The sequence below is a fragment of the Anas platyrhynchos genome, chromosome 5 (assembly GCF_047663525.1).
Source record: "Anas platyrhynchos isolate ZD024472 breed Pekin duck chromosome 5, IASCAAS_PekinDuck_T2T, whole genome shotgun sequence".
NCBI lineage: Eukaryota > Metazoa > Chordata > Aves > Anseriformes > Anatidae > Anas > Anas platyrhynchos.
In genome coordinates this window covers 31,007,762-31,022,377 of record NC_092591.1, presented here as the reverse complement: position 1 = coordinate 31,022,377, position 14,616 = coordinate 31,007,762, and the positions used below count along the sequence as shown (strand labels likewise).

At 42.1% G+C, this 14,616-nt stretch overlaps 1 protein-coding gene across 3 annotated transcripts in view; it reads left to right on the top strand.

The window, feature by feature from the left end:
* PLCB2 (phospholipase C beta 2) overlaps positions 1 to 9,428 on the top strand; it is a 51,141-nt gene extending 41,713 nt beyond the window's left edge. For 2 of the 3 annotated variants that reach the window (XM_005019170.6, XM_005019168.6), the window contains 5 exons: positions 673 to 749; positions 3,363 to 3,458; positions 4,646 to 4,703; positions 5,355 to 5,441; positions 6,096 to 9,428. In XM_005019170.6, the coding sequence (XP_005019227.4) occupies positions 673 to 749; positions 3,363 to 3,458; positions 4,646 to 4,703; positions 5,355 to 5,441; positions 6,096 to 6,368 (591 nt within the window). In that variant the 3' untranslated portion in view covers positions 6,369 to 9,428. Of the gene's footprint in view, positions 1 to 672; positions 750 to 3,362; positions 3,459 to 4,645; positions 4,704 to 5,354; positions 5,442 to 6,095 lie in introns of those variants that run through there. The other variant, XR_011809640.1, reaches the window with a different exon arrangement.
* Positions 9,429 to 14,616: the final 5,188 nt, after the last annotated feature.

Sequence of the window (14,616 nt, the reverse complement as noted above, 5' to 3'; positions counted from 1 at the left end):
CAGGAATCTGAGGCCTTTTCCTATTACTATTTTGCTGAGGAATTTGCATCATGTCTTAAATTTCCCTGGTGCACTTTGGCTAGACAAGAACCTTGTAAAGCTGTATGCCATACTGGCTATCCTATACCAACCCTGAAAAAAATCTAAAAAACCAGTTTCTTCAGAACTAGATTATGTAGAAATCATGCTTATCACCAGACAGAGAAGCCAAAGGAACAAAACCTCCCCGTCTCCCAACTCTGTCAAATGTGAGATTTAGTGATCAAAGCTACAAAAATGAAATAAAAAACTGAGTTCTCTCTCTACACGGCACTTAGCCCAGCAGACAGATTTGCTCCTTTCCAGCTATCTCAGCAGTGCAGAGAATGTTCACTGAACTGACACTGTAGCAGTAGTTTCCACAGGAGAGGAGGCTCATCCTCTTGTTAGCTTCTGTAGTTTAGAAGGTAGGCTCCAGTGCTATTATTTCCCATTTACCCACAAGTACCATGAATCTGTTGTCTCCAGCACAGAAAGATGTGGTGCAAGGGTTTGCACAGAGCCTCGTGGATTCCAAGCTGGCCCTTGGAATTCAGTACAGGGAGGGATAAGGCTGAATCTGGTGGTAATTAGATATTGATGGTGCACTATGTCTCATCTTTGTTTTTGATCTTGTTTTCATCCCTCAAACAGCAAGTTACCAAGATAACGGAGTTAGCCAAAGAGAAGCAGACAGCTGAGCTGAAGGCGCTAAAGGAGTCATCAGAAAGGTAAATTTAGTACTTGAATAGCAAAGTGATAACACATAGCTCTTATTTCGGGTAGCATTTTCTGTTAGATCTCAGAGCAATGTACTACAGTGAACGAGTGAATATGGGAGAAGAGAAGTATTTCTTTGGTGAGAAATTGAGGCATAGCAATGTGATGTAGGCTCTCTCACATTTACACAGTGGCAGTGTTGGGAAGACAGCTCTTGTCTTGTGACTCACAGCATGGTGTTCCTACCACGAGGAACTAAATAGGTACAAGTGTTTGAGCTGTAGTAAGTAGCCTTGACTGACTAATTCAGAAAGATAGGAAGTAAAAGTGCCAGTCACTGGATGTCATTTCTGTCTGCTGTAGTCAGTACATCACTTAATCCCTTCCAGAGACTGACCAGCTCAGATTGAGTGGAGTTTTGGCCGCTACTTAAATAGGCTGGCAGAATCGATTCACTAATTTCTAGCCAGACATGTATCCATTTGTTCTTGCAGTAACACTTTCCTGAAGCTAAAATCCTTGCTCATTCTTCTTTGCCATTAAATCCTCTCACAACCTTTAGTTGCTAAGTGAGACAAAACTTCCTCTTTTTGTGTCCTCCCATCAAGAAAGATTCTGTTTCTCTCGGCTATTAATTATATTCAGACAGGACTAAGAAAAACCAATTGAGTAGCTAGGTAATGGTTTTCTACCAATAGAATATCATTTAGTATAGTCACATCTACAGCTGGCTGTGAGGAACTTGAGAAAGATTCGGTGATCTTGAGCAAGATTCTTGAGATATTGTATGGAAGAAAGATTGAGACGTGTGTGGGAGAGGCAGATAGCAAAGTCAGCATAACCTCCAGATGTATTTCCATAGTGCAGTCACCTTTTCAGTATGCCATCTCAAACAAAAACCTTTGAAAGAGCAAGGAGTGACATGGATAATCAACAGTAAGGAGTAATTTCTGTACAAAAAGAAATTAAACAGGACTCAGCTTGGAGAACAGATGATTGAGGGGGATGTGACAAATGTGTAAAATCATGAATGGTATGGAGAAGAAGAACAGGGAAGTGATTACTCACTGTTTCTCATAAGAGAAGAAATGTGGAACACCCAGTGAAGTACTCAGGGAGTACTTCCACGGAGCAAATAAATGCAGTTCCTTGCCTCTCAGGGCAAGAAGCAGTCCAAAAGTAGAGCTAAACTCTAAGTATGAGAGACGTGCATGGGAGATAAATGCATAGAAACTGGAGCACAGACAGGAAAATGGTAAGGTGTAGAAGGGAAAAATTACCCTAAGGCTGTTCTTTTTCTTTTGCTTCCCTTAAGCATATCTTCTTTCCACTGTTGGAGGCAGGACTCCAGATGGATGGGCTACAATCTGATAGCCATTCTCATGTACACCTCAGCAACTGTCCTGCTGTAATCATTTTGTACCTGGATGGCCAGCATGTAGGCACTGATTTTGTGTCAGCAGACTCTTACATCTAACACTAACACCTTTCTCCAGCTGTCTTGTCACCTTCCCTGGCCTCTAGGTAGCATTTTTGATGGCCACATATGCCTCAGTCAAGGACAGAGTTCTTAGTTGTTTGATTTTATTTTTTTTTCTTTTAAACTATCTTACTGATCGAATGCCTTCTATGCATTTATGGTCTCTGCTTTGTGGATCACATCCCGTAGTTGATGCTCCACTCTACCTGCCTCAGGCATTCTTTTTTAGCTCTCATATAACCATGTATTTCCTTCTCTCCTTTTTTTTTTTTAATTTAGCAGTTTAAGTAGAATCATAGAAGGTAGAATCACTGAGGTTGGAAAAACCTCTAAGATCATCTAGTCCAACCTTTATAACTTAGCACTACCAAGTCCATCACTAAACCATGTCATATCTAAAAGTATTTTGAAGACCTCTAGGGATGGTGACTCAATTACTTCACTGGGCAGGCTATTTCAGTGCTTCACAACCCTTTCAGTGAAGAAATTTTTTCCTAATATTCAGTCTAAATGTCCTCTGACACAACTTCAGGCCATTTCCTCTTGTCCCATCACTTGCTCCTTGGGAGAATAGACCAATGCCCACCTCGATACAACCTCCCTTAAGGTAATTAGAGTGCAATAAGGTCTCCCTTGAGCCTCCTTTTCTCCAGGCTAAATTATCCCACTCAGCCACTTCTCATAAGACTTGTTCTTTAGACACTTCACCAGCTTCATTGCCCTTCCTTGGACGCGCTTCAGCATCTCCTGTCCTTCTTGTAGTGAGGGGCACAAAACCAAACACAGTTTTCGAAACAGTGCCAAAAGCCTTACTGACATCTAGGTAGACCACATCCACAGCCTCAAGTACTTTCAGTAAGTGTTCTGCTGCTCCAGAGGAATCCAAATGTAGGTATACAATACAACCTAATTATATAATGTGTTTTCTCCTGTACTTTTGTTCTGACTCAAGAGAAGAAAAAAAAAGACCTCCAGGACTTAAAATATTTTTAAGACTTGCAACTTTGTCTCGCAATCACTCAACTTTGCTTTTCTATGCAGTAGGCACTCTTCAGAGAATATGTGTGGTGGGCTAACGCTGCTCTGTCAGCCTGTGGGGCTTATAAGCAGTCCTGTCTCTCACAGCACACTTTTCTCTCCGCAGTAATATTAAAGATATTAAGAAGAAGCTGGAGGCAAAGAGAGTGGACCGAATCCAAGCCATGATGCGGAATACTAGTGACAAGACTGCTCAGGAGAGGTACTGAGGAAGATGTTACTGCTCTTTACCTATGGGGAATGCTAGCTATACTGCTTCAGGCAGGGAACAGTGCTACTCCACAGTCTCTGTCACCATCAAGAAAACTTTCTAAAGCAACCAAACAGGTAGTGGCAGAGCTACAGGGGGTCAAGGAAGGTTTGCTGGCCTGCCCTCTCTCATAGCATAGCATTGTTTTTTCAATTTCATTTCAGTACGCAGGCATATACACAGTGAAGCCAAACATCTGCTCCCTAGCTGCAATAATAATGTCATTCCTGCAGTTGCTGCTGACAGCGGCTTCTGGAGCTTTCTCCCTAGGCTTAATTCTTTTTGTGTCTGGCAGTCAGCAAGATCCATGCCACTTAGTGGACTTCTGAATAGCCAGAGAGGCGTAGAGCATTTCTAAAGAAATACTCCCTTCTGCAGGGATTAGGAGCTAATGCAAAAATACAGGGGAAGGTCGTTATGATGGAGAAATGGTACCTGGAGATGACCCTCCCCTGTGGCCCCTGTGTCTTTGGCTCTGTTACATGTCTCAGTTACTTGCCAAAGTGATAACGTACCTTGCAGCCAGTTCAGCTGAATTCTAAGAGTGCTTCTAAGTGCTTGCTACCTGCCTTCATGCCTTAGTGGGCACTTTGCCCTGTAGAATCAAAACCAGGTCTTCCCAAGCCTCTGTAGAATCTGTAATAAGTTTCAGCAGCCCTCTCAATTAAGAGGTTGTATTTGGGCATATAATGGCTGCATCCTTCCTTTACAATCATTGTTATAAAAATAATATTCTGCTACCAGGCTTGTGTACTCAAGTACTGCTTGATATGAATCAATTTTAACAGTTTTGTGTGTTTAAGGGTATAGAAAAGAGGGTACACTGCCTCTTCTACTTCTTGCTCATAGTAAGGTCATTTTGCTGTCTGTTAAACTGAAAAAAAAATATAGAATTTCACATCCAATTGTTTAACTAATGCCTCTGTCAAATTTGAATGGTGTTTATTTGCCCTTTCCTAAAGTTGGAGAAAGCTTGTAATGTAGGAGGACGCTAAGCAAGTATACCACACCTGTCTTTCTGTGTGGGCACTAGCAGTCCTATCTTGCTGTATGGTACTTTATCAGTATTGATAAACAGGTTTTTATATCAAGATAACAGATGGATTCTAGTTTTTCTTATACATTTATTTTCTTTAAAGGTTGAAGAAAGAAATAAATAACTCTCATATTCAGGAAGTGGTGCAAACAATCAAACTGGTAAGTTCTGTGACAATCTGCCACAGCACGTCTGTTTTCTGCAAAGTGGGGGTGTCTCATGTACGTCATCAGCATGTGTCACAGACAGAATGCAAGTTCTCTAAGGTATTTAAATCCCATTAAATTGCTACTGTATTGAGGATTGAACATGTACTTTAGTCAACTAAAGTGCAGCTGAAGACAGTTACTACACTTACTAAGACACTGCAGGTCCTTCAGGATTTAATCAGTCCTCCCACCAGGCTGCAGACATAGTGCAAACAGAGCAGTCTAGCTTCTGACTTTCTAATTCAGGTGGTATGTGGGGTTTTTTTGTAAGCATTACTAATTGGCAGCATAACCCCACATCTATTTAATTAATAATGTGTGAAGTCTTGCAGAAGAGGAGATTGTCCTACCAGTCCCCTTGTAGAGCATGGCCCCGTGTGTGTTGAGTTGCATGTACATGTTACGTATACTTTTGCAGTGCTTATGTAGCATTGGTGTTCATGGTCTTGAGTACTGGACAAGTAACTCAGAACCAGCAGAAGTTGTTCAGAATTGAGAGTGAGGACATTACTGTGGGCATGTGCTTTATAACCCTGTCTTGCTATTACAAGCATTTGTTTATGAAAACTTAAAATTTGGTGTTTTTCTTTTTTTCTCTTAAAGGTGATAGAAAAAACAGCCAGGTATCAGCGGAAACTGGAAGAGAAGCAGGCAGATACTCTGAGAGCAATCAAGGAGAAAGAAAGCCAGGTAAGGGCAATGATTCTTAGGCTCAATGCTGCTACTCCATACAGTAAATCCACACTACCCCAGGGGATCAGCCTTCCTTGTGTATTTTTTAATTACAGCTACACTCATCCTCTGCACACATACTTCAGACACCCACTCCCTCAGTATGTTGAGAAAATGAATGGTTTAGAAGGTGGCTCCACAGGAGCCTCGACAGAGCTGAGGCAGAGTTGCTGCACTCATACACTCCCTCTCCCAGCAACAGCTTCCATCCAATCATACAAAACCCTAAATTTAAAATGTGATGGAACTGTATTTTTAGAAGAGGTGAGGCTCATTCCTGAGCTACTCATCCTTTCAGAACACAGAAAACATGTTCATGTACTTTCGAGGTTGATATGCAAAGAATGTGCAGACAAGTCATCCATCAAATTATGATGCAAAACAGAATAATGTAAATCAGCATGCAGCCTTCCTCCCCTCTTCGTCCTCAGGGAAGATAACATTTGCCTGGGGGATGGAGATAAGTCATTCAGTAGTGGGTTGAAACCAAAATTGCAAAGTGCTAATATTTCATCATATTGGCCTCTCTTAGAGCACGTTTTTATACCATTCGCAGCCTGAACTCTACTTTGTTTCAGTGTTTAGAGAATGATTCAAGGTCTCTGTTTGCAGCTTCAGCAGGAGGCAGTGGCAGAGTATGAGGAGAAATTGAAAAGCCTGAATACAGAGGTGCAGGAGATCATGAAGAACTGTGCAAAAGTAGTCTTTCCTGAAGAGCCAGAGATGTGGAATGAAGCAGTTCTGAGCATTCCTAAGGAAGAACAACACTCTACAGAGCAACTGGAAGAGAAGATCCCTGTGGCAGAGGTGTCAAGGCTTACAATAGCTATGGCTGAACCCCCAGAAACTGAAACAGATGGTAATATTGAGGAAAGTAGATTTTGAGAGATGCTTCCTTTACTCACTGTTTCACTTCAGGAATGTTTATGGACATATATAGTGAAGTTAAAGACCAGCTTGACAAACTACTCTCTTTCCATGCTGGGAAACCTCTGAAATTCTTCAGGGATTTACTACTTTGGTATTCTGGGTATTGAAAGTAGTCTGACGAGCTCACCTTCCAGAGCACGCTTCACTGTCTTCTACAGTCTTAGCACTAACCTGATTCTACAGTGAAGGGACCTGTGGCTGAAGACAAGCTAGTTGTTGACGCTGATGGCAGTGTCTACATTAATACCTGAGTCTGGGTTCAGACAATTTTCAGACCAAGTTCCCTCGTCATTCATCACAGATCTGTTCACATCATAGCAGTCTCAGAGCTAGATTCCTTTGAACAAACTTTAACTTAAAGACATTCTACAATAGCCTAACTAACAGGCTTCAACCAGCCTGTGAAATGTACAGAAGCATATATAATATTATATAATAACACCCCGTGAAATATACTTAAGTGTGGGTGTCAGGTGCTCAGCAAAAACTCTTGTCCTGTAAAGCGCCATTCCTTCTGGCAACACTACCTGCTAACAGACACAGCTTCTCTTTATAGGAAGGAGGGTTGTTTTGATAGAGCTTCCTGCATCTTTTTTTTTTGTTAGCATACCACTCCCTTGCACAGCCAGTGTTGGCTTTTTAACTTTTTCCCCCCAGTAGTCAGATGAGGAGATTTTTCAGTGCAATGGTATCCATAAAACATAAAAGAGCATTTCCTTCTGTGGCAATGTGCATTACCAGCATTCTAGCTTTTCCTCTTCCTTTTTAACCTCCACTTATCCCCAGGGGCTGATTCCCACTCCTAATTCTAAATTTATAACTCTGACACGTCTTCAGGCACATTCTTAGATCTAGATCCAGTATCTCCTGAAGACCCTGCTAGTCTTCAGCAGGCTTGTTGGACAATTATAAGGCAATAATACTATGAGGAGTCTAAGAGCCTTAGCATTTATTCCTGCTAACACAAACACACTTGCAGAGTTCTCACCTACAATAATTTGACAGTTTTAGAGCGTCAATGAAACTTTTTCCCATGGAGCTAATTTAGCTCCATATTACAGGCTTAGGATAACAGCACTTACCAAAATTTCTAAGCTGTTTGAAAATAATTGTGTTGCATAAAGAGCCAGCCAGTTATGTTGCCCATAAGAGTACCTTGCAGAGAAAGCTATGCTCAGCTCATAAAAAAATACATTCTGTAGCAGAAAGAACAGCAAAAAACAGAAGCTTCTTTCACAGGCTGCCATCCCAGCTCATGACAACAGAGGGCTCAGCTGTAACCTATAGAATATGTTCCTTGTTGCTGGAAAAGCCAGCCTCCTCAACTACCCATGTTCTTTGGGGCCTGGAGGGGAAGACCACACATCATTTCTGTTTGCCAGAGTACTGTTCACACCTTCCCCCAAAGCCTTAGTCACTTCCCATTTTGCTATGAATTATGCCTGCCTGGGACTAATACCAATTTCCCCCTGTTGATGACATAACATAAAAGTCTTGTTCCACAGCCTGATGCTGAAGGAAAATTGCCCAGTTGTATGACTTTAAATAGGGCAAATGGTCCTCAGCCTCACTCAGCCCTAGCAGATACCTCTTGCCATCTGTCTTCACTAAAATCACATCTTCCAGCAAAACACACTTGGAGGTCCAGGTTCCCAATATCTTGGCTTTGTCAGAAAAAAAGGATAGGTTCATCTTAGCCATCTTTACACTTCCACTTTCTAGGACAGCAAAACCTTATTTTGTGAATGCAGAACTTACATCACTGTCCCCTGCCTCCACACATACTTTCTCTCACCTGTTTTATGACCTTCTGCACTGAACAGCTTTGACACGGCAAGTTCTCACTCATCCAGAAGGAAGGAACTGGAAACATATGGTCCAACTCTTTTTCTAGCCCCATGTAAGATAGACTCTGTTTATGGATCCTAAAAAGGCAGAAAACAGCAATAATTCAGTACAGAGTAGCAACATCCTGGCCTTCCTTATATCAAGCCCTGAAATATTAGCCCAAGAACTGGAGCTTGGCCTGCCAAAGCATAAATGCACCAACTCACAGGGGCTTTGCAAAATTCAGCACTTGTACCCACCAGACTTCATAAGGGGAGAGGAAGCACTGACCTGACCAAACGAAAACAAGAGACTCATCTTTCTTCAGTTGTCCATTTTGTCCATAAGCAAGACAATAAAAATGGTGGAAGACAATATGTTTAGGGATACAAAAGGAATGGGGAACTGCCACTATTTTATTACAACAACTGCTCATCCTGGAAGTCAGATAATAGAAGTTGAACCTTCCACATTTTTAATCTTTTCAAGGAACAAGTGTGTGTGTGTGGGGGGAAACCACAGAAAACAAAACACTGCTGTACATAATCCTGGACCTGCAGTTGAGCAGATTTGCAGCTACTATATGTCTGAGCACCAGCTACCCAGAGACCCTTGCATTGAAATGACCCTTCAATGCACTTAGCCATTCAAGCCACCTTTTGCTGTGGCAATACGGAGCTGCAGACAGTACAGAGTCTTTAAACCCAGCCATAGAAGATAAACAGGTGAGAATCCTTTCTGAAAAGTTGCTTCTTCCCTCCTCTCATTAGTGAAACTTTTGCCCGTAGTTTGAGACAACGAGCGGTGTTCCTGACTGCAGAGACAGTCTGTCTCCCAAACGTGCCACTCCACAGGGCAACCTGTTAGCCTTCCTCACCCCTCAACTTATTCTTCAGCTTTCTGTCTTTCCTGGAAAAGTGAGCTCAGTCATGGCAAACCTACAGCATGCAGTGTTTATTACATGAGTCCTGTTACACCTAGAAACTGCATTGAGAAACGCATCATGAAGTGCTGCTATAAAAAACAGCTAAAGTAGACATGGGCAATGAGATGTTCCAAACCTGGTCTGACATCCAAGAAGAGACCATATCTCCCCCGCGGCATTAACATAATACTGGAATTGTGTATTGTAAATTTCTGACTTATTTATTTTCTAAAAAAAATAAAATAAAACATTGCATTTCTTACAAAAACTGGATCACCTTTTTTACTTTCTTTGATTGAGGTTAGCAGATATGGGTGCAAGTCCCTAGTGCTGCACAACATACGCATATGTTAATATAGACAGCAAATGCACAGAGTTTTCTGCCATCTGTGCCTGCACTCCTCAAATTCAGCTTCTCCAGTTACTAAGTATGCAGTGACTTGGCTTTAAAAAAAAAAAAAAAAAAAATCTAAATACATCTTTCTCACACACATTCAGCACTAGTTCATTCTGTTCTTTGTTGTACTTAATAACCAAATCTAGCAAAGCCATTTTCTGACAGCTCAAATACCACTCTTGATTACCAGTACAGGCAACCTTGCCTTACTCTAACGTAGTGGCATCCTCCTCACGAGCACAAGTCACAAGAGCATTTCAATAGGAGTAAAAACTACTTTGGTGAGTTCACACTCCTCACGTTGGCTTAATCCTAGTTCTGCCTAGCGAAGGGCCTGCCTAGAAACAAACAGGCCTTTCACAGACGCACCAGAACAGCAATGCAGGGCCTGGTCTGCAGTGTCTTACATTTGCAGGTGGTTCTCTCCCACCCTCCAGACCCGAACAATGCCAGCTTACCACAACATAGGCCCAGCTCCCTTCCTTCACAGCTCATTGTGACTGCTGGTTGGCCTCCTTCACGTATAGTGGAGCTGTGCCATGGGTATTTGTTAATAAAGGCCATTTTCCTTCTGCTGACAGCAGTGCCTTCTCTGTTGCAGGACCAAATATGGTGGTAAAATACTGCTTTCCAGTTAGACCAATTTTGCTGCTTTTCTAGAACAGCCTTCTCCATCCCTGAAGTCTCACTCGTGCTGTGAAGTTTGAGGGCCTTCAAAAAAAAAAGATGACAAACATCACAGCAAGGGAGAACTGCAGCCAGAAAGCAATTTAATATCTTTTATTAAACCAGCTTGCAGTGTTGGCAGTTCCAAACTGCAGCTCATATTCATTAGCCCCCTGCTTCTACACTGGGGAGCTGGCAGTGGAGATCAAGGATGGTGTTAGAAATGGGATCAGCACAAGAGGAGAGGCTGCTCTCCCAGTAAAAACACAGAGCAGAGCCACAGCAATCACAGCAGTAAGAGACACTGCAAATGGAAAACATACCCAAAACACACCCAGAAAAAACTCCTGTCTGTAGTGGGGTTCCCCAGTTTCTGTTAAGCACCCGTCATTTCCAGACAAAAACAGCTATCAGGGTGTCTGCAGTTACTCACCCGGATTCAGCCACATGCGGATGCAGCTGAAAAACAAGGAACTGCACTTAAGTACATGCGAACTTCCTATCAGCATAAATATAAACCAGCAATGCTCACCGTTTTACAGCCTGAGACTGCTGATAACAAGAGCTGTTTGGAGCTGTTTCTAACTGTATTTCCAGGGGCATGACAGCCCCCACCTGCTCCATGTCACTACATAGCATACATTGCTTAACACACATGAAGTGCTTCATGTGCATCCTGCCCTCCTGCAAGCACACAACACCCAGGACTGCAGAAACACAGCTCTCATACTGGCTAAAACAGGGGGTTGTCCCCAGCTTCAGCCACCCAGTACATAGTGACCATCCCAAATCCCTCCAGACAGTTTTTTTTAGAGGGTATTTTGAAGGATAATTCACCTCATCTCCCTGTGGAGGGAAGTCAGACTGCTAGTTCAGACCTGTCGTGCACATGGTGTGCCCCCCTCTCCATGCATTGCCAAAGCACAAGGGGTTAGGTTTTCTGCACTCACATCCTTACAGTGATTGAACACAACAGAATAAACCCAAGTTACAGGGACATACATGTAAAGCCAGGCAGAGCAGCAGGGCTTGAGCTAGTGGAAGTCTTCACTCCTCTCTCCCATGACAACAGTGCCTAAAAAAAAAAAAAAAAAAAAAAAAAAAGTTTCACAGGAATGGGGACAGCCCTAATCACAGTCCCAGAGAAAAGGGGAAGGACGAGCCCTCTTCCTCTGTGTGGCACACAAAAGGACAAAGATGGTCTCTCTTAGCCAGGTCAGGCAGGCTCAGTCTCACTCACAGACTGCTCCCCACCTACAGCAGCCCTAGGAAAGAGGGACAGCACAGCTACAGCCCCTTCCGTCTGGCCTGCACCAACTCATGCAGCACCATCTGTAAGAAATCCCCAAATCCCCAGCTGCTTCATTATCTGGAGACCTCTTCTCACCGCATCATGCCAGCTTTTTTAGCAACTCCCTTCAGTGAGAGCTCCTGAGCTGTCACTGAAAAAAAGCTGTGAGCTTTTTGAGGTCGATATAGCAGGCTGAACCCAGTACTCTTCTAACTTTATTATCTCTTTTTGCCATCAGCTCCAAGCAGAACATCAGTTCTCTTGGCAGCCTTTGGACAACATAAAAAGGTTAGGCAAAATGAGGGCTGATATAATGCCAAAGTAAAATGCTCTTAATGAGACTTTTTAACAGTGTGGACGTTTAAAAAAATAATCATAGCTCAGCTAGACTATGACACAGATGGAAGAAAAAAACTCTAGTAGTTTGGAATCACATTATCAGCATCCTGTGATGTTTGAAGCCTGAGGAAGAAAACTCACCATGACAACCCTTAAACCACATCACAGTTTCTATTGTGCTGTTGTGCTTCTGCTATTAAACAAAATACTGGTACAGCTTTATCAGGTGATTTATGCAGAAATGCATGAAAAATAGGTGGAATATTTAATGTAGATTACACCTTAGTGCTAAAAAACATCTGCTAAAAGTACTTTCCAGAGTGTATACAGAAGAATCACTAAGTGTATGCAAAGCCACGTCTCAGAATACAGACCACATTTGGCATCAACACCTTTCCTCACTGAAGTCTTCATGCCTCAGAGGCTGGGTATGCTGATGCTCCTCCAGACCGAATACCATCTCTAACCAAAGAGGATGAAATTTCTGGAACATGAGAAATGGACAAAAGTCAGACAAAGGCACTAGAAGTTCTTTGGGCAAACGTTACTGTAGGGGTTTTCAAACAGCACAAGGAATAATTTCCCAATTTTGAGGGACACCATCCCTCCAGCAGCACAGCAGCTCGCCAAGTCAGTGCATATTGGTTACTTACAAACTCTGGAATAGAAATGCCACCTTCTGATCTTCCAGCAATATTTCTTCCTACAGAATTCAAACATCTTTGAAGATTTCTTTGGATAGCTGTGCAGCCCGGCCTGTGTTTTTGCTTAAAAAAAGGATATTTGCTGATCCCAGGGAGATACTATAGTTGGATGAGACAGGGCTCTTTAACAAGGCTGTTTTATACAGAAACCAAGATCAAGGGCAATTAAGACAAGAATAGTGCCTGTTCAGACAGAGAACAGTAGCAGGTTTAGGATCTATCTTGAATTCTTTTCATATTTTCATCTTTTATGTGGCATATTCTAAAGCTCATTTTTTACCACTAAATGTTCTTGTGCAAAATACTTATTTTTCAGGATACCCATCTTTTCATTATATTCTTAAAAATCAAATAATGTAAATTATTTGATTATACTAAGATATTTAAGATATATTATTATTTGATTATATCAATAAAAATATTCTTAAAAATCAAATAATGGAGATTCCTAAGCAAAAAAGGACTCCAGCCACAAGGGACACAAACAACACGGGATACACACTATACCTGAAGGAGCACAATCAGGACTCTCTAAATCACGAATATTACTAACAAGACACACAGCATGCAGACTCCTTTCTGGGACAACATTTTTGCAGGCAGATTCCCTGATCTTCCCCTTGTAGTCTCTTCACTATCCATTGGGAAATGGAGACAGCAGGGAAGTTAGGGCAAGCACAACTCCTGGCAGCTGGCTGGCCTGCTATTAGCACCTTTGTTATCATCATGCCCTTCACATTTTCAGAGCTCTTTAGAGACAAAAGGGAAAAGCCTGAAAGTCACTGCTAAAGCAGATTAGTTTTCTGTGATGAGTAGATGCAGATCCCTCTATACAGGCTGTTTTCTCTGCTTCCTTTCCTGCAATTAGAGGAAACATTACCTTCAAATATTTAGCGGCCACTCTTCATACTGCTAGCTGCTCTAAATCTTCCTACAAACCACGTCCAGATGAGAGTCACAGTTCAGGCTCAGTTTGTACCTGAAGATCTAAAATTATCTTCTACCTCTGTAATGAAGATATGTTGCTGACATGATCGTTGATGCTACAGAAGGTACAGAAGTGATGCGCAATAGCTACAGTATTTTAGAGCCACTCTCCCTGCCCAATACATCCCCACACAGTCAGGATTTACTGCTTATTATCCCCACTTTATAGACTGGGACCTAAAGCCCATCAAAATGCTTTCTCCAGGCGAGAGGGAGAAACACAGGATTCTTCTCACTAAATTGAACAATCTTAAAAGTTGGGAGCCTTATTTCACCTAGGGTCCTTCTATAATCAGTGGTTAAAAGATAGGGGCCTCCAGGGAAAGATCTGTCCCATTCTGAAATGAATGGGATAAGAAGCTGCTGCAGTCAATACCATAGAGCCCTGTTTGAGGAGGACAGGCACCATTATATATACACAAGTGCAATTGGGAGGTGACAGCAGTCGCAGACTCCCTGTTTGATTCAGCAAATTGTTCATATAAATTCAGCCTGCCATCTTCAAAGGCCTACTGTATGCTGATTGCCAGGGCTGTGGCAGCGTGGAAAAGGCTCAATACCAGCAAAGCTGGCAGAAAGGAAAAATAAAAAGGAACAATTCAGGTGAAGCTTGACACAAAACAAGAGATACAAGTGTAACCTTGTTGATAGCACATACAGAAAGATATTCAGAGAAAAAAACATCTCAAAGCATAATTACCCACTGAGTAGACTATAAGCTCTTCCGAGCAGAGGCTGTATTTTGTTATATACTTAGATATCGCTTAGCATACAGGAAATCTGGCTCCTGAACATTGCTGCAATGCAAATTAAAAACCTGCTCTGCTTATCATAATTCTCTTAACTGGTTGCATAGCTCTTGGGGAGGGAACTGTTGGCCCTGGAGACAGAGCACTTCAGTCTTCATAACAACCACAGGTTTATCTTAGGATTTATATTTGGTTCCACACTCATCTAAGTAATGGAGCAATTACTTGGTGATATGCCATGCATGAACTGTACAGAGGAACACACAAGAATCACATATTTAATTCTGTATTGGACAGAAAAAATGGATACTTTCTGCA